Source organism: Dermacentor andersoni, chromosome 10 (assembly GCF_023375885.2).
Source record: "Dermacentor andersoni chromosome 10, qqDerAnde1_hic_scaffold, whole genome shotgun sequence".
Taxonomy (NCBI): domain Eukaryota; kingdom Metazoa; phylum Arthropoda; class Arachnida; order Ixodida; family Ixodidae; genus Dermacentor; species Dermacentor andersoni.
In genome coordinates this window covers 108239653-108259365 of record NC_092823.1, presented here as the reverse complement: position 1 = coordinate 108259365, position 19713 = coordinate 108239653, and the positions used below count along the sequence as shown (strand labels likewise).

General features: G+C 48.7%; 2 protein-coding genes across 5 annotated transcripts in view; both read left to right on the top strand.

Moving 5' to 3' along the window:
• fmt (phosphatase 6 regulatory subunit 1-like protein fmt) overlaps positions 1-14285 on the top strand; it is a 67168-nt gene extending 52883 nt beyond the window's left edge. For all 3 annotated transcript variants that reach the window (XM_055077774.2, XM_055077773.2, XM_055077772.2), the window contains 2 exons: positions 4906-5064; positions 14003-14285. In XM_055077774.2, coding sequence (XP_054933749.1) covers positions 4906-5064; positions 14003-14207 — 364 coding nt within the window. In that variant the 3' untranslated portion in view covers positions 14208-14285. The remainder of the gene's footprint in view (positions 1-4905; positions 5065-14002) is intronic.
• Positions 14286-17774: 3489 nt separating this feature from the next.
• Positions 17775-19713, top strand: part of LOC126544630 (SIN3-HDAC complex-associated factor) — a 38013-nt gene continuing 36074 nt past the window's right edge. Inside the window, exon 1 of one of the 2 annotated variants that reach the window (XM_050192069.3) lies at positions 17775-17901. The gene's annotated coding sequence lies outside the window, so the exon portion shown is untranslated. Of the gene's footprint in view, positions 17902-18261; positions 18461-19713 lie in introns of those variants that run through there. The other variant, XM_050192066.3, reaches the window with a different exon arrangement.

The following is a 19713-nucleotide window of genomic DNA, read 5'->3' as shown; positions in this document are numbered from 1 at the left end:
AAGACCCAGTCGTCCCACTATTATTTCCCTCCCCCTGGTTGGACAATTGAATGTGGTTAGCGCTCAAAGCTGGAGAGGGTTGCCCAGGAAGCTCCTCTCGAAGTCCCAACAAGTCCTGGGAGGCTACCGATTCCCCCACGGAATCAGAGACGACTGCCGACTGTGCAGACTCGGAAGTGATACAGCCAGACGAACTACTTAACTGATGCCTATGAAAGGACGATGACACTACAGACGAGTCATCGGAATGACTATCCAAGTTTGAATATGAGTACAAAAAGTTTCTATCACTTGTACACAATGTACTACATGCTGGATCCTTCATCACTACGGTTAACTTAGACACATGCCACGTCTTTCCATCACTGAGTAGAAAAGTAGATGGTCCTATCTGGGCCTTGACTTTACGAGGTTTACTGTACTTAAAAATTCCTTTCCTGTTAAATCTAATTCTGACGGTGTCTCCCACCTTGATACGAGTTGCCTGAGCACCTCTACGTTTGTCTACGTACTGTTTAGTCTGCGACTGTTTCTGCAAGACCCTTTCTTGCACTTGAGACACAAGACTGTCCTGTTCTCGTAGATCTACACAGAGCCGCATGGTTCCATCCTTCTTGCGCACCACCACGAGTGGAGACACCCACTCAGTAGCCTCGACGCGCTCGATGACGTCGCAGTCCTCGAGACGTCGCAATTCATGTTTGACCTGGTCACGGAGAGCCAGGGGTAGTCGGCGCAACTTTGAAGATACTGGTTTCGCATCTTGCTGCCGATGAATTCGGTGCACAAAGTTGTTGACGAGGCCCAACTCGTCACTGGAAAGGTGATCAAAACCCGGAGGCACACCTGTGGGGCTCTGTACTGAAGGAAGCGATGGTAGACGACATGTCAGCGACGTACCGTCGATCTGTATGCCCAAGCGTTGGATGGCGTCTAAACCCAGCAGTGATGTTCCTGTAGTCGTTACGTGGAACGTGACGGAGCATGACCTTTGGAAAAACTGGACAGTGGCTTGAAACAGGCCTTGAATGTCGATGCATTGCTTGGAGAAATGTTTCAAGTCCACTGTTTGTGACAGTCTGTGCTGTCGACCAAAGTGCTTTCCAAAATCTTCGGCCGTCATCAATGAGACAGACGCTCCCGTATCCACCGGCAGTCGCATGGAGACGCCGTTCACTACGACCGGAACTTCCAAATCTTTTTTAGTTTCGAAAGCGCTTACCGTCAAGACAGACGCGGACGGCTGCCCTGCGGAAGTTGACGAAGACCGCATCTCTGCGGAAGAGACGTGCTGGACAGTACGGGTTTTTCGGCATACTGATGCAAAATGGCCCAACGTGTGGCAGGCGTTGCACCGCCGATTCCTTGCTGGACAATTCCTGTACGTTGCAATATGCTTCGTGCTGCCACAGCGATCGCATGCACCACGGTTCCCGGAGGAGCCATGTGCGAAATGTCCGTCGTCTCGGCGGCCTCTCGGAAGAAGTCCGTCGTCTCGGCGGCCTCTCGGAAGAAGTCCGTCGTCTCGGCGGCCTCTCGGAAGAAGTCCGTCGTCTCGGCGGCCTCTCGGAAGAAGTCCGTCGTCTTGGCGGCCTCTCGGAAGAAGTCCGCCATCTTGGCGGCCTCTCGGAAGAAGTCTGCCATCTTCATGGCCTCCCGGACTACGTCGGCCATCTTGGCGGCTCCCCGGAAGAAGTCGGCCATCTTGGCCCGTCAACGGAACGCCAAATTGAGATGCCTCAATCCTTCGAACATTTTCGGAGCCGAACGCGCGGTTCGCTCGATGCAAGGCTTCTAACGAGCATCCAATTTCCTCTGCCTTGTCCAGGGTCAGGGTTTCGCCATGAGCCAGCAACTTTTCGCGAACGCTGACGTTCGCTACGCCATGTATTATCTGGTCTCGGACGCGCTCGCCATAGGTTGTGCCGAAGTTGCACTGTACCGCCTTCTCCTTCAATGCGGTCACGAATTCCAGGAATCCTTCTCCGTCGAACTGCTTCCGACTGGTGAATTCGTGCCGTTCCGCCAGGACATTTGTTGACGCGGCGAACAGCCGGTCAAGCCGCTCCAAGAGTCTCGGAAACTCTGACGTGGCGGGACCGCATCACTTGACGTTGACGCTGCGCCGGTCGACTGCCTTGCTGCTTCACTTGACGGTGACGCTGCGCCGGTTAACTGCCTTGCTGCTTCCTGCTCCTCGTCTGCGAAGTACTTCCGTTGTCCCTCACGCCCGAGAGCGCTGACGAGCGCGGACGCTCGTCGCGCGTCTGTCCAGTCGCCACCGCCGGCCGCTTCGAGGTGGGCCTGAAAAATTTTTTTCCATCGATGCCATGGAATTAACGGTGGGCCGGGCACTTCAAGAAAAACGGGAAGGTTCGCCGTAAAAGCCATGCCGGGTAGCGTGCAGGAGACAGTGCAGGAGGCAAGCCGGAGCTCGCCGCAGGAATGGGCAAGGAAGAACAAAGGGGGCGAGAAGGCCTAGGCTCGGAAGCCTCGCGACGCCAAGTGCGTCGGCGGCGTTTGCCTGCCGTGCGGACACGGAAAGGGTCGCTTCACTTACGAAGCTCGTTGGTTTCCCGGGGCTTCGGTCGGAACCGCTGCGGGAATCCCATCCTCGTCGCCAAAAGATGTTGTGTCGGCAGCGGCAGGCAAGCGGGGGGCCCCGACGGGCGAACGCGGGGCTAGCGCCGGCGCAGTGAAGGAGACACGGAGCTAACTGCTCCCGCTGAAAACCGGAACGAAGACTCCGCCGACCCGCGGCTGTTTATTACTTATAAAGGCTTCACCTGCTAGATGGCACCTCCCGATTGGTCCAAGCTTGTCACATGACAGAAGGGGGGTGCGCCATCTAGCTAAGCAATTACAAAACATACATGTGCGATGACACAGAGATCTGACAGGGGGCGACACTATACTACAACAATGCCCCGTCTCTTGCCCGTTTCACCAGAGCCCTTTGGGACTCAAGCGAGGAGCAGTTGAGGAGGGCAGTCTCCCATGCCTCTCTGGAAGGGGTAGGGGAAGGGGGGAGGTGGGGATTTTGAGTACATGCCCACACCATGTGGAAGATATCACAGGTCTCCCCACAGTCCGGGCATCGCCCATCCATGTTAGGATCGTAATGCTTTAAGATTGCAGGACAGAGCAGAGTACCTGTCTGCAGGCGCCTTAAAGTTTGCTCCTCCGTCTTACTCAGCCCCTTGGCAGGGGCCGGGAAAAGGCAGTGGTTGTCGCTATAATGTGTTATTATTTCCCTGAATCGCAGCAGCGGCTGGTTAGTCTCCGAGCCAAAAGAGCTGGGATGAGGAGCCCGGTAAATAAGCGCTCGGGCAGCCGAGTCAGCGGCCCCATTACCTCGTACGCCCTGATGGCCAGGAGCCCAAATGATTCTTTTCGGTGTTGGATCAGTGGCAGTCCGTCTTAGAATGCAAGCAGCTAAGGGGGAGATCTCCCCAGCCAAGTAATGATCACATGCTTTTCGGGAGTCCGTAATGATGATTCTCGAATTGGCGTGGGCGGCAGCAAGCGCTATCGCTACTTCCTCGGCTCGCATTGAATTCGGGGCTCGAAAAGAGAGTCCATCGACATGCATTTCCTGGTGAACAACAGCGGCCGTGTAAAATCCCGTGGGCGACGGCCCTGCTACGTCTGCATAATATACACCGGGTCAGGAGCCGTGTTGTCTCTCAAGAGCCCGAGCCCGTGCTTGTCGTCTGTTTTCGTGCATGTCAATGTCCATGTTACGGGGGAGTGGGGAGACCCAGAGCATATGGCGCCACAGTACTGGGATACGCTCCGTCTCCTCTGGAGTGCAGTCGTGTTGGATGTGTAAGCGGTTTAGCAGGCGGCGCCCAGGGGCCGTCTGCATGAGCCGCGTGTATTGGTTCATGAGGTGGGCTTCCCGCAGCTCCTGGTAGGAGTTTAGCACCCCCAATGCCTTCAGTTTGGCATTAGAGGTAGCCACCGGGAGATCCAGGGCTCGCTTAGTTGCCTTGCGGATGATGGCGTCTATTCGCGCCTCGTCTTGCTTAGTAGTGCGGAGATATGGCACGGCGTAGAGGATCCGGCTAGTCACGAAGGCATAGACGAGCCGAAGCGCGTCCCTGCCCCGCAGACCGCCCCGCTTGTTGGAAACACGGCGGATCATACGCCCTACCTGTTCGCCTACTCTCTTGAGTTTCACAATGGTGTAGCATAGTTGTAGGAGTCTCTCTTTATGCGTTTCAGTGCACAGTTCTTTTATATGCGGCGCCTTGTTTACGGAATAACAACTTTGTGTGCAGTCAGCATCGCATTTTTCGATTTCAAGCAATGATTTTTGCTAGCCTAAATTTTAGGGAGCAGCACTGTGTCCCTGTTACTCATTTAATGCTCTTGATTTCTTGTTTGCCTAAACGCTAGAGAGTCATAGAGTACAAGAAAAACTAAGATATAGTGCTTTGGGACACTGCAACATTTTGAAATATTGTAGAAGTCACCAACAAAAATTCACATTTGCAGATTTGTAACCTTATAGTTTCATAACTTCAGCTAAAATGCAGATACATACGTTAAAATGCAAAGTTGCGCTCTTCAAACATTCAGCAATATACCAGCTTAATTTTAGCCCCCTTGGTGCATTACAATTTTTTTGCCAATCACATCCCAAGTTTGTAAGTTTTCTTTTTATTGACCTAGAAGAAGAAACTAATTGCATATTTGTAACCAGCACACAAGATTGAATATTTCCAGAACATTTCACGTGTTTGGCGTCGATAACAAAAACGTTTCTCGCCGGGACCCACGTGTCCCTCCTTTAATTGTGGTGACGCCAGTTCAGAATGAGAGGTAATAACATTGCCATTGTTGTGCACCGTGCATGGTGACAAGTGGTCATAAGAGTTTTTCCCTTTCAAACCCTTGCAGCTTGCCAGAGCCCGTAGACGGGCCTGCAGACTCGACACCTGCCAGCGTGGACGGCGGTGCCACATGTAAGCCAGTTTCCACGTCTACCTGTGCCAACGGTCCCCTGCCCTCTGTCGAGCCACCAAAGACCACCAGTGCCACACAGATATCAACGCAAAGGCAAGCCACTGCTATCACCTTCTCTTGTTCCGTGCACTGCTGGCTTACAAAGAAATTGTCAGTTTTGCCCCAAAGGGCAAAGCAATGACTCTGATAATGTCTTGCACTTGAAACCCTCGGACAGTGTTCTAACTGTGCCCGGGCGTCTCTGTACGCGGGCGTCTCTGTACGCGGGCGTCTCTGTACGCGGGCGTCTCTGTACGCGGGCGTCTCTGTACGCGGGCGTCTCTGTACGCGGGCGTCTCTGTACGCGGGTGTCTCTGTACGCAGGTGTCTCTGTACGCGGGTGTCTGTATGCGGGTGTCTCTGTACGCGAGTGTTTCTGTACGCGGGTGTCACTGTATGCGGGTGCCACTGTACACGGATGCTACGTACGCTGGGGGCGGTGAAATTTCTGGCACTCTTAAAACCTTCGACAAGCGGTGTACAGCCTGTAATGGCATCACTCAGGCTCCACTGTGCTGCCTGTAAGGAGGGGCAGCAGTGAAATTGCATCATTTTCAGATTGTGAGCGCATAATATTTTTTTGCATTTTGATAGCCAGAAGATATAGGATAAAAGGCTTATCCATGATTGAAAGTTTTCACGACTTTTGCTTGTGCACTGTGATTCTCTATAACTCTGAGGAATAATTCAGTGAAGAACATAGACCTGGTTGGAGCAACTTTGGTGGTTGAATAGAATAGCATCTACTTTGCATATATGGCATAGGTGAAAATATAGCATGTTTATAGATAAATATACATGGAACGTCATGGCAATATTACATTAAAAAATTATCAAGAGCCTCAGTGTCGCTGTTTCAATCTCTTAAGGTGCTTGTGGGCACAGTTCTGCATGCCAAGATCTGCATCAAAAGCAACAGCAGCATGTTTAAAATGTGTCGTGTATATCTCGAAACACTTCTATCGTAGCTGTGCTGCAAACTTTAATACAGTTGATTCCGGATATATCAAACTTGAGTATTTCAAATTATTGTCTGTGTATTGAACACTTGTAAAATCCCCTTGAAAATCCCATGCAAAAATATAGCTATTTATGTGCATGTTGCCAGACTAGATATTTCCAACGCTGCGCTGCACCACGTCCCTACAAGTGCGTTTCTACAAAGAGACGTGATCGCTTCTTGCGTCGTCGGAAATATTTGATGCCGACAAATTTGAAATATCACTGTTTTCGCAAGTTCTGTCAAACACGAGGTTGAGTCTGAACGCTAGGTAATACATGCCACAGAGAAAAAAAAAATGAGCAGGGTGCTTACGGTTTTGGTCACTGCGGCTGTTCATTATCAGCAGGAGCATGTCACCACTCTTTCAAGAATACAAAATTCCTCCTGGTCCGTTGTGGATTTCACAAGGAAGCGTGGACGAAACCATATTTAAGTTTTGCGGGGTTCCGCGCTGGGAACGCCGAACTGGAGACGGTGCGCTGCCGGGATTTGTCTTTTTGTTGATAAAAGACTTTCCGCAAACAACATTTTAGGATTCCGCGAGCTGCCAAAACGAATCTGACCCCCAACCTCCACTTTGGCCAGATCTTTACGTTGAAGTTTGAATTTGAAAAAAGAAAAATACGCACGCCGCACCCGCACTTTGCAGAAAATGTGCGAATGGCGGCACAGCGCGTACTTGTACAGGCTAGTTTGCTTCCGCAGTACGTCCATTTCTGCCCAATTACTGTATTTACACGATTGTAAGTCGACCACTTTTTTTAAATTTGAAAGTCTGAAGTTGGGTCAACTTACAATCGAAACCAAAACATAACCCCGCCAAAAAAGCGAGACCAACGGGAGCTACAACATATTTACAATTTTATGTTTGCTCTATGGCCCTACCCGTATCTTTTTGCTATCCCGCATGTTTGTTCGCTTTTCGGAAGGGTTTTTCAACATTTTTGAGAGTTTTACAGTGCACGCAACACTCATGGGGAGGGTGCCGATAGTTGATGGAAGTGCCGCTGTTCCCATTTGCGGCGGCACCCTCAGAACGGCGCTTGCAGGGAGTATCGGTAGTTCATGAAAGAGCAGACACCGCTCGCGGGTTTCTCTTTCTCTGTTGAAAGGCATTGGCATTTGTTTGACGCGTTCCACTTGACTGCTGGCTACGTGCTACTTCCATGCTTCCCAATCGTCATGAGTGCTCCAGGCCCACTAATTGTTCGGAACTCGTTCACAGCAGCGTTCAAGAGGGCTGCCATCCTTTACACCGAAAAAACAAATCACTGCGCAGCGGGCCGCAATTTCAATGTTTCTGAATGGGTGGTGCGAGAGCGGCGACTGCAGCGAAGCGAAATTTTCATTTGTGACGGCAAGTGAGAAATTTCCAACGTTCCGAAGTCTGGACGCTTTCTGGAGCTGTAGGCTAACTTGCGGCGTACGTCGCTGAAGTGCGTGATCGGTCCCTGCCAGTGAAGTGCAACATGGTCATGAAACAAGCCCGGACCTTCGCTTTTTAAGGCCCTGCTCCGCCGCGAGTACGAGTGGCTGGCGGCAGAAGACCACGAAATTACGCCAACCGGACCTGTCAAAAGAGCCTCCCTGACGGCTGCGTGTGGTTGGGTGCATTCGGCGTGGGCTGCTGTTCCACAAGATGTCGTGGTGCGGTCGTTTGCCAAATGTGAAATTTCACTGGACGACGACGCGCTGTGGGACCGCAGCAACGATGACGATGGCAGCACTAGTGAAGACTAGTAGTCCAGTGACCATGTCAGCTACTAATAAATTTTCGTTATCGAATGCACCCTCGGGTGTGCTTTTTTTTTTTTTTTCCTGTCACGCGATATGGGGGGTCGACTTACATTCGAGTCGACTTACAATCGTGTAAATAAGGTACTCCACTCCAATGCACTCACTCCAATGCGCTCACAGCACACCATAGTCTCGTGTCCGGGTGATGCAGGCTTTTAGGGTTAGTATTGCAAAGACCACTCTGCTGCGCGAGCGATTTCACGAGACGTTCATTTGAGGGATCGCCAGTCGTTTGTGCGCAGGCGTGAGTAAGAGCGGGCGCGAGAGCGAAAATCTGGGGACTTTTGCTCCTTGATTATATGACTCTGCCTAGGCACTACGGAGGAGATTTCTTAGCGCGTGTTGTATTCGTTGGTCCCCAGACATGCTGGCATTGCCGACTGCGGTCGAGTTTGTTTGCGCTCCGCCGCTCGCTGCCTGCGTGGTGAGGCAGTGGGCGCGGATGCCCCATTTGGCGATTGCTGTGTCTGAAGGGGCAAGGTTCTGACTGGTGTTGTATAAGTCGCGGGTCGCTTTTTTCGTCGCAACGATCAATTGAATTTTTTAGAAGTACTGCTCCAGGAGGGCACATGTAATCGGTAGACGGATGCCTCAGGAGAGCACTTGTGGTTATAATAAAGCAGGCGGCGCAGGATATTCAGGGCACCCAAGGGCTAGCGGGGGGATCAAATCTGGAAGCAGGGTGGCCCGTGGGTTGGGACCGCGGAGGCCGAAGCGTGCCAGGGGGTGTTCACATAAAGAATGGGCTGTCCGCGATAGTGGACAGCTGATCTTATACACCCCTGGCACACGCAGGCCTCTGCGAGCCCCAATCCACGGACCATTCCGGGTTCTAGCTTTGGTGTCCCCGTTGCCGCTTTGGTGTCCTGGAGGTGCCGCCAATAATGCGAAATAATGACACGTTGTTGCAATTAGTAAAAAATACGATTGAATAAATATACATACGTCCAGCCGCCAACTTGTCACACTAAGTTCAGCACTACCGCACCCCGCAACTTCTGCAGCATCAGTCAGAACTTCACTTCTGAAGGTACATGGGACAGACTTTCTCACGCCTGCGGCGCTGATGTCGAGTCAGTCATCATCACCGGCGGCCTTTCACCCACTTGGGTTCAACCACGGTTGCTAAGGCGCTCTACCTTCTAGATTTTCAATATATGCGGTCCAGGCTCTACTACGGTCGCTACTGCTCCCACAGAAACATCTATGATGTTATTTACAAGGTACATTTCCGTAAGGCGCGAGAAAGCTATGATCTGCCATGATTGAGTTAGCACGAGCGCCGCAGGGGCGAGACAGTCTGTCCGACACAGCGGTCGCCAAATCGTCCGTCAGTGCCTGCTGCTTCACCTATTTCACCATGCTAGCAGCCAGCGTTCGAGCGCAAACAAACGACCCCACTCCACAATGCCGGCACGCCTAGGGACAATTGCCTACATAAAAACCTCCTCCGTAGTGCCTAGGCAGAGTCATACATTCAAGGAGCCCAAGCCCCCAGATTTTCTCTCTCGCGTCCGCTCTTGTTAATTTTTATGTTAAATGCTCGTGTGGTCTCGTTGCGCTGGCCACAAGTGCAAAGCTCGAGCATGGCCCCGCTGAGGACCACGGGATGCAGTGATAACGAAAACGTATGTTTCTGGCGAAACGAAACACCACGGCAACCACACACTGAGTTAATGCAAGTGAAACCTGAGCAAATGCTTCAAACGCTCGCCCACATACTACACATTTTCGGGATCAAAGCCACAACGTTGTTCACGCTGCTGCAGTACACTGCCGCAAGCTCTATTTTTCTAACTAACGCATCGATACTCCGTAAAAAAACAAATAAAAGAATGCGCATAAGCAAGGAACTTTCGTTTTCTTAACCACGTGGCTCCGGAAGAAGCCACTGCCGGTCGAATGCACACTGCACAATTACATCTGTGGTGTGACCGGTCTGCCGATTCGCTTCACAACCCATTCTTTCTTCAATGCCGCATCCTTGGGGAACAAGTGGAGGCTCACTTCATTTGCCATAGCTCTGGTGGTGCATTGCGGCACGCAGCGCATGCGATGGCTTTTGAATTTCATCTTGCACAAACGATGCGTAAAAGCAGATAATCAAGCCTACTGGCTGCCATGAAGAGAGCAAGCAAATGTGCCACTGCCATGTCACCTGTGGTTACTTTGATAGTCTTTGAAAAAAAAATTTGCTGATGGCCGCGGGGCGGCATGACAGTCTACAGAACTTGCGAATAGCCCAGACCACATGTATGCTTGCAGACGCGCGCCCATGCATGCGCAGAAAGTGCAGCATCGCACGCATTGAAACGCGGCACGACCATTGTGGACAGCTGTGGTACATGCTAAAGAGTCTCCCTTTGCCCCTTCCAACAACGGACACTTATCTCATCGATGCTGTAGTCCCATCTGACTTACTGTGCCTCTGCGGCTACAACAACTTTTAATTTAAAAGTGGCACTATAGTGTGCCATTATGATAACGCCACTCTGCATGCCGATACCATAGAACCAGCTCCGATATGACACAGGTCAAACAGACGACATCGCCCTTGTACTTTAGTTGGCTACTGACCTGGCTAGCAGCGGCCGTGATACTAACTTTTCTAGATGGTGCTAGCGATGGACCATATTTATCTTTTTCAGTTGGAGACTGGCACATTTTTTTATATCCTCAAATCTAAGCCAACCCTACCCTAGAGTTTTGTATATGATTATTTGGAAAAAACTATTGGCCTAGATTCTAACAAATACGGTAGTTGATATTCTCATAGACTGCTCACACGAGTCCACATTCTGTAAACCTGAAAAAGCTCATTGAAGAATCGAAACCTCTTAGTCCGTTTTGCAGCTCTATGCTTTTTGTGATTGCCAAAACGAAAGAAATGTGGTGAAACTACATTTTAAATGAACAAAATTTACACCTTTTTGGGCTTTGCAATGGCTTGTTGTGGCTAGTTGCTATGACTTGTTGCTACGGTTACCTCGTTGCTATGGTAAACTGATGCACTACTTGTAGCCAGGAAGGCAAGCAGCAGTTGCTGTCAACAGTGGCATGGAACTAAAGCATTGGTGGCCTTTGATAATTTTCTTCCAAAACTGGATTTAAACAGTGCATTTGTGTGCTACAGTCATTGTGCCCCTTTTAGTTAACTGCAGTGCAGTCGACTTTTGTCATTTCGGCCCTGACCGGACTGATGAAATTGGTCGGATTATCCGGTAGGTCGAATAAAAGAGATGCAGAAAAAAAAACATCAAAGCATGCTGCTAATACACTTGGTAGGACACTTTAACCTCGTTATAACAAGTCGTGATGCAATGAAATAATGGATATAAGTGAGGCAAACGTAATTCCCATTGAAATTGCCATAGAGGTCCATGCTTTTGAAACATTGTTTTACTGAATAATATTGTTTTGCCAATAGATATAATGAACTAGATTCACCTCCGGGCATATACTGCCGTAAAAGGCTAGTCTCTATAACAAAGTAATGCATATAACGAAGTAATTTTGCTTTCCCCTTCAACTCATTATAAAAAAATTCGGGTGTATTTGCTCAATTCTAATAGGCCCTCGAATCAAACATGTGCCTGCTTTCTATGTGTCCAAAGTAAAAAAATTATCCTTGAGGTAACACTAAAGATCTTAAACAAAGTGTAATGCATATAACGAAGTAATTTTGCTTTCCCCTTAAACTTCATTGTAAAAAAATTCTAGTGTATTTGCTCAATTCTAATATGCCCTCGAATCAAACATGCGCCTGCTTTCTATGTGTCCAAAGTGAAAAAATTAACCTTGAGGTAACACTAAAGCTCTTAAACAAAGCGTAATGCATATAACGAAGTAATTTTGCTTTCCCCTTAAACTTCATTATAAAAAAATTCTGGTGTATTTGCTCAATTCTAATATGCCCTCGAATCAAACATGCACCTGCTTTCTATGTGTCCAAAGTGAAAAAATTAACCTTGAGGTAACACTAAAGCTCTTAAACAAAGCGTAATGCATATAACGAAGTAATTTTGCTTTCCCCTTAAACTTCATTATAAAAAAATTCTGGTGTATTTGCTCAATTCTAATATGCCCTCGAATCAAACATGCGCCTGCTTTCTATGTGTCCAAAGTAAAAAAATTATCCTTGAGGTAACACTAAAGCTCTTAAACAAAGCGTAATGCATATAACGAAGTAATTTTGCTTTCCCCTTAAACTTCATTATAAAAAAATTCTAGTGTGCTTGCTCAATTCTAATATGCCCTCGAATCAAACATGCGCCTGCTTTCTATGTGTCCAAAGTAAAAAAATTATCCTTGAGGTAACACTAAAGCTCTTAAACAAAGCGTAATGCATATAACGAAGTAATTTTGCTTTCCCCTTAAACTTCATTATAAAAAAATTCTAGTGTGCTTGCTCAATTCTAATATGCCCTCGAATCAAACATGTGCCTGCTTTCTATGTGTCCAAAGTAAAAAAAATTATCCTTGAGGTAACACTAAAGCTCTTAAACAAAGCGTAATGCATATAACGAAGTAATTTTGCTTTCCCCTTCAACTTCATTATAAAGAAATTTAAGTGTATTTGCTCAATTCTAATATGCCCTCTAATCAAACATGCGCCTGCTTTCTATGTGTTCAAAGTAAAAAAATTATCCTTGAGGTAACACTAAAGCTCTTAAACAAAGCGTAATGCATATAACGAAGTAATTTTGCTTTCCCCTTCAACTTCATTATAAAAAAATTCTAGTGTATTTGCTCAATTCTAATATGCCCTCGAATCAAACATGCGCCTGCTTTCTATGTGTCCAAAGTGAAAAAATTAACCTTGAGGTAACACTAAAGCTCCTAAATAAAGCAGAAATCTAACGTGCACCTGTTTTTTTTTTTTAGCAAAAAAAAAAGAAGTGGTCAAGGGTGTAATGTGTGTTGTACAGTGACAGCCAGTGTTCTAAAGTCAGCTTCCTGGCACGATTTTCAGTGGGCTTCGCCGTCATACAGCCGTGTTATGCGGTAATGCGAGGGGTTTAGATAACTTGGTGTTTACTTATCCTCTCAAAAGAATGTGCACCTAGGGGGGGGCAGCGCAACCCGGACGAAAGACAAAAGTAAGTGCACGATATGAGCGCAGATAACAACTGGTTAGTTTTTTCAAACAAGTGATTATATATACAGAGAATGTAAACACGTGTGAAGTGATGCTTACGAGTGATGAAAGGGTGTCAGCCTATCTTGCCATTCATAAACTCTGTTTCTTTATCATGCAGAGCGATGGAAGTCTGGCTGACGCATGTGCCTGAGTTGACATGCATGAAATAGGCTTCCACAATCTCGCGGTTAATTTGATTTACATTTTTATACAATATTTCGGTTTGTTCAAACAAGGTTTTGCATTGGGCAATTTCTACAATGCACGGCCAGATTTGAGCCTGTTGCATTCCTGATCGCACCTCGGTGCTCCCTAAGGTGGCTGTTAAGGCAGCATCCAGTCTGCCCAAAGTACTTTTTGCCGCACTGCTTTCACCACTTGTAAGCGTCACTTCACACGTGTTTACATTCTCAGTATATTTAATCACTTGTTTGAAAAAATAAACCAGTTGTTCGTCTGCGCTCGTACCGTGTACTTCCTTTTGTCTTTCGTCCAGGTTGGGCTGCCCACCCCTAGGAACATGTTCAGTCACCAGCTCGCCCAGCTTGCTATGTTAACCTGCAAATGAAGACAAGTAAATAAAGTCACAGCAATAGTACTTTTACCCACACTAACGTTTGTGTGCAAAAACAAAGAAAGGACAAGACTGGAGCAAGTACACAGGCGTTGGACGCCATGTGCGGACTATAAACTTTTTTCGGAAAGTTGAGGATCAATATGCGGCCACATTGCTTCAATGGTGACTACTGGCACCATTGATAACCACCGATTACGCTAACCTCGTTTCTGCTCAGAACTAGGGAACGTGCGTTGACACATGTGCCATGAGCGGCAATTTTAATAGCAGAATCTTTAATTGCTTCCCTTTTTCTTTGGTTGCTGGACTAGTCATTATCTCCAGCCTGTGAGAGATGGGTTTACACTTGCATCTAGTGTCTGGCCCTTGCTCCCACTCTGGTCCTCTTGTTGTTTTTGCACACGAACTTCGGTATGTTCGACTCACTAGCCCACTGTCGAATTATTGCCCAATCGACCAACATCTCGCCTCACAGGCTAGAAGACGCAAGCAAGGCCAATGGTAGCGGTGCGAGCGCCAACGAGGTCACTGCGACCACAACAGCAGCGCAGCTGATGCCAGGCACAGCTGACGGCACTGACCCCTCTGCTCCGACTACAACCACGATGCCATCACCAACACCATCGACGGCGCAGCCTCAGGCGCCGACTCAGCCCCAAGTGCAGAATGGACCTCTGTGAAATATTTAGGAAGTCTTATTGCTGCATCCACAAAAATGTGTCCTCTTCTCCTTTTATTAAATTTTTTTTTTAAAGCCATTTTCCTCCGGTTGTAAGTTTGGAAAACCAAGACAAGGACTTGTGCCGTGCACCGGAGTGAGAAAGGATGGTGTCATGTTTGGGACTTGTCTTTGCAGACGACACGTCGCGTGTTTTGTAATTTTCTTTTCTTGCTTCCAACCATCCCTTGTTCACGACTGAAGAGATTATTGTTTGTTTTCTCTTACTCTTGAAAATATGTTGCTTTCTTTTCCTTTCCCTCCCTACACTGCAGTAGTCTTCCCATGTGGTTGCAACATTTGCGCTTGTTGTGGTCTTTGAGGGACTGGTGTCTTGCAGAAGTGTCTGACAAAATTATTGCTTCTGCTTTGCTGCTGTGACAAGTCCAAACGAAGCAGCTGTACCAACTGGCACTAGCCAGTTACTAGCTCTCAATGAGTTGCACAATGTTGATCTTGTTCTTTACATACAAGCCGGTAGTCCAACTCGCCATCTTCTCCCACTGATCTGGGAAGTACGAGGTGATAGCTCGAAGGTTGCAGGAATAACAATTGTATTTAACAGGCTTTTCACCTGAACACTTTACTTGTGTGCTGGTGATACATGGTATGTTCTGTATCGCATTGAGTGCTTTAGCTGCATGTTTGATGAACGCTGTTAAACAGCAGCTGCTTTTATTTTTCTGAACCTGGGCATGTGTACTTTTGTGTGGATGCAGATAGTTCTTTGCTCCAGAAAGTTCTGCAATCTGCTGTGGGTTGCATACTTGTTCGCTCTTCTAGCTTGGCCAATTGCTTTAGTGGCTTGGACCGAACCTGCTGAAGTGTAGCTTCCTTCAAGCCTCTGCAAAGCTGTGTTGAGTGCCACTCCCAGCTTGCTGAGCCTGCCCGGCAGCGCACTCTTTGAATGGTATCGCCCTTCTTTGTTTTGTTGAACCTAGCTATGCGGTGCTTTCGACAACTTGTTTCACTTACGCTTTTACCTGCCCCGTTTTCACCTTACGTCTAGGATGGAGGAGCTCTATGCGTGGCAAAATAGTGACAATGTCTTTTTTTTTTTTTCTCTTTGTCTTCTGAAAGAAATGTCTTGTAACGTAGCCATTTGTTTCTGCCATAATTTGTTCTTTTACAACCTTCCTTATATCTTGCATCAAGAGTCTGTTGCACGATCACTGATGCTGTAACAGCGGCAAAAGAGAGTTGCTTGGTGTACTTGTTTCGCAGGCAAAACTCCAAGTACTGACATATGCAGAAGTCGTGATCGTCATGGTTCGATGTCACCCACGCTTTGCTTTGCTTTGCGCTGTGACAAGTCATGCAGCCGGCATCGAGAAAGCATGCCCATCGAGATCCCACCGGATGAATTGGCACTGTGCTGGATTTTGTTGGCTATGCAAGCAACACTGAAGTGCTGGACTTTTTCTCAAAGTAGACACTGCAGAAGGAAATTTTCAGAGGAAGTCGTCCTATCTCTCATTTCTTAACATGTGTCTTAACACGTGTGCGTGCTACAGCCCGCCTGGTTTTGCGTAAATTGCTGCAGCAGTTCCAAGCACCTCTGCGATCGCATTGAGACTACAGGTACACTCCGCTGTGCCACCAAGGTACAGCAGGATTGGTTAGCCTTGACATTTTTCGTGCTTTCGATGCCTCGTTCACAAGCGCTGTCAGACCTGTGTTAAAGTGATACCTTTGTGCATGAGTTCTCTTGGATCCTGAAATTGCCTTTCTGGCATGCACACAGTTTGCAGCCCCCTAATGGCTCCAGGAACAGCCTACGGGGGTGCTGGCTCCGCTAGTGGATGCCTCGATGCAACATTGCTGCTTTTCGAGGTGAGGGCGGACGTGGCACCAAGGTGTGGACTTGGAGGAACATGTATACAGGGTGGGGTAGTAGTAATTTTACATTGCACCATAAGAGAGATTGTAAAAAAATGTATGTTGTGGTAAAAGCACGAAATCCTTAGGACACTTAATGTCTGCGTTCTCATTAGATTGCCCGTGGACTGCTGTCACTGTTTCTGTTCGCTCTAGGCGGGCAGTGAAGGCTGTGTCGTCGTCCACAGACTTGCGGGAAAGCATTTTCCTCTGCGGCAAAGCGTCTCACGATAGTGGCATTTCATAGTGGAGCCGTCATGGTGCAGGCACATTTACATATTGTGTGGCGAGGAGGAGGCCCAGAATGGCTGAACCTTTTGTGTTTTGCCGAATATTTTTCTTGTCCAGCGCCCTCCCGCCCCACCCCCATTTTTGTCACCATGTTATCCTTTTTCGGCTGTAGGCAGAGCAGGAGCAGCAGAAACTCTGTGCGCATAAAACCGTCACGTTCGTAAGAGGTCATAGCGGTATTTCTTCTTCTGTCATCACCCCAACCTTTCCTTTTTCACCCAGTCGCCAGGGGGCCGCGTAGTGGCGGCTCCTGGTGGCGAGAGTGATAAGCTCCTTTAGGCGCAATGCGGAGGGGAAAAAAGGTAAACGAGCGGTACAGGCGACGTAGTGCCTTCTGGTGGACCTTCGCGATTGCAACTCGGTAAATCTGATCAAACTTTGTGGTTGTTCGTCATGACGACAGAATTTTGAGCGCTTTAGTGAACTGTCTAAAAAAAATGGCCGACATGCAGATTGCTTGCGGTTCCCATGTACCTGTGCTCTGTCTACGTACTGTAGAGCAGTGCTTGAGACATGCCTCGGGCGATCATGATTTGTGCGTCGCTGTGCAATTTTTTTTTTCTATTGCTCCGAATTTGTTCTCTCGAAGCTCGTTGCCGCTGCTGGGGTGTTTTCATTTTTTTTTTTTTTTGTAGCGTTGCTGAAAGATGGAGTTTGAAAAGAAAACGAACAGCGAGGAGTCAGTGATGCAATAAAAGCGAAAAAAAAAAGTGATTGTGTATGTCTCCGTGAATGTGAGCATAGTTTGTTCTACCAGGCTGTCCGTAATGGCCGTTACGTTTGTCGCTAATCAAACGCAATCCAGCGACACTGAGTAGTAGCGGGTGCCCTGGGCTACGCCTTCCGGACTGAATATTTTTACAGAATGTCTCCGAGTGACTGGACCAACCAAGTAACGTCCGTAGTAAGTGTGCAGGTAATTCCGAAAATTATTGGGTGTTCTGTTTCGCGCGCGAGCCGGACTGCCTAAGTACACCTTCGTCGTCAGCATTTTTTTACATTCCGTTATTTCTTCACTTTCTTCTACAAAGAAATGTGTCGCACTGCACTTATATAAAGCATTATGACACCCCCTTACGCTTAGTGTCAAGGGAAAAGTGTGTCTGTGGCGGTTAGAACATTCAAAACTGGCGCCAAAGCACCCATTGAATGGCGTTTTTCGCGTTGTCTCGTAAAAACTGGGAAAATCGATGCGACCACTACGCGTATTCATATATAGGACACAAAGGGCACGCGAAAACTTGCAGCAAGTTGTACGATTTGTTCGGCGTATCAGTTTTTTTGTTTGTTTTGCCTCGAGGGAGGATACCCCGAAAATGCGAACGTGCGCATTGCGCTCAACTCCTGCGAATGTCGCTTCCCTGCAAAGCAAGGTCGAGAGGTGGTGAAGCCGGGTGTCGGTGAGGGCATCGCTCTGCCGGGTACAAAACGTATCGTTTAGCCGTTTAGACACAACGGAGGCATCACCAGAAGAAACGACTAGCAAGGTGAGGCCCTGCGTAACGTTTTTGAAGCGCCGATCAAGGCCGGAAAGCGTGTGCCGGAGCGAAATTGGAATCGGGGTCAACCCAATCGCCGCGCAGGCAGCTCAGGCCTAGTGACAGGGAAATGCGTGTTAAACGATGATTATTGGCCTTTTACTTCGGCGGACGTGTAGAACTCGCCAGAAAATTAGTGTCGCCATTTATGGTTTTTCGTACAGCCGATCTTTTTATTACGAAATGACGCCCGTAAGGTAGCTGCCCTTGGCACGCCGCGTCGGTGTGAGGCTTTTTTTCTTTATTATTGCGCTGCGAGTGTTGGTATTCCGTGTAGTTGCGATGTGTAAGCAACGAGTATCGAGTCCGCAATATATTTACTTGGCTTGATTTAGTGATTGCTCTCCATCAAACGAGACTACGAGTAGAGCTTGTCGCGGGGGGTCACGCCTGGGAAAAAAAACGAGGACGTCGGCATGTGCGCAACTGCGGCTTTGAAACTGGCTTCCGTTCGCCCAACTGTTTGTGCCGAGCGTCGGTGGCGAGCCGTTCCTGCGAAGCTGAGCGAGTGAGTATTGTAATTCCGTTTACCTTGTTAAAACTCGCTGCGACACCCATTCCGTCGCGCTAGGAAGCGATGCCAACGCATTCGGGCGCTCCGCGAACCGGCTCGGGTCGCTGACAAGGAGCGCAAGGTGGCGAAAACTACGTCGCATCAGGTTTGTGCCTAAGCCTCGCACCATTCATTCGCGCTATTTCTGCGACCCACTCGACTCGCTCGCACTTCGTCGCAGCCTTCGGCACGTCCGCAGCGTCGTCCGCAATGAGCCAAATCTTACCGGGCTCCTTGTACGACCCTTGTCAAGCGATGTCACACGCTTCGAAACCGGCCGGCGCCCGAGCCGAGGTGTGCGCAGGGATGGCCGTAGCGTGCGGCGCGGAGGGCATTGACCGCTTCCCCTGCGCATGGATCGATTCTTGGGTGCGCTTCCTATAGCTGGCCCATCTTTCTGGGGCTGCCATGCGCACATCGTCTTTTGTGTCTCTTTCCTTTGGCTCGTGCCTGCGTTCTCGTTGTCACCGTTGCGCCGATCGTCAAGACGCTAGGAGCCCGTGGCAGGTGCGGGCTAGCAACGGTTGTTTGTCGAGCGCACGCCGCCGTACCGGACGGCAGCGGTTCGGCCGGCCTCCCCTACTTTTTTGTTTTTTCGTCTCTGGTCTCTTTTCTTTCTCGGCGTAGGAGAGCCTCTGACCCATATTCGTGAGCTGTACCCGTTTCGCTGCTTTCGCTTGCCCCTACTTCGTGGTGTCGAGGTTGGCTGCGCCGTAGGAACACGTTTTCGTTCGTGCCAAGTCATTGGTCGCTCGTTACTCGCTGTCACGACGACGTAGCATTCAAGCGCTGCGTAATAAGCCCGTCGCGTTAGCGACTTGAGCGACGCGTAATATAGTTTGCTTCGCAAGACGGCCTGTTTAGTGCCAAAAGTGGTCCGTCTTGGACGATATGATATCGAGTGGCGACGCTGATACTCGTCCGACGAAACTGCTTATTTGTTCACTCGGAGTTGGTCGCTGTTTTTTAGAGCTTTTGGCAGTCACGCCGACGTCAGCACATTAGTTGCATCGACGTCTGTGTGGAATTTTCGCATTGTGCGACTGGTGTTGTATATGACCTGCCTAGCAAAAACAGAAGAAAAAAAAGGGAAGATGATTGCTAGAGCTGGCATGCAGACATGTTTTTACCGGCGTCATAGTGCACTGGTGCAGTATACCGGCACTTCAGTTTAGCTGAAGGTCATCTCATTCCCGCTTCGATAACAA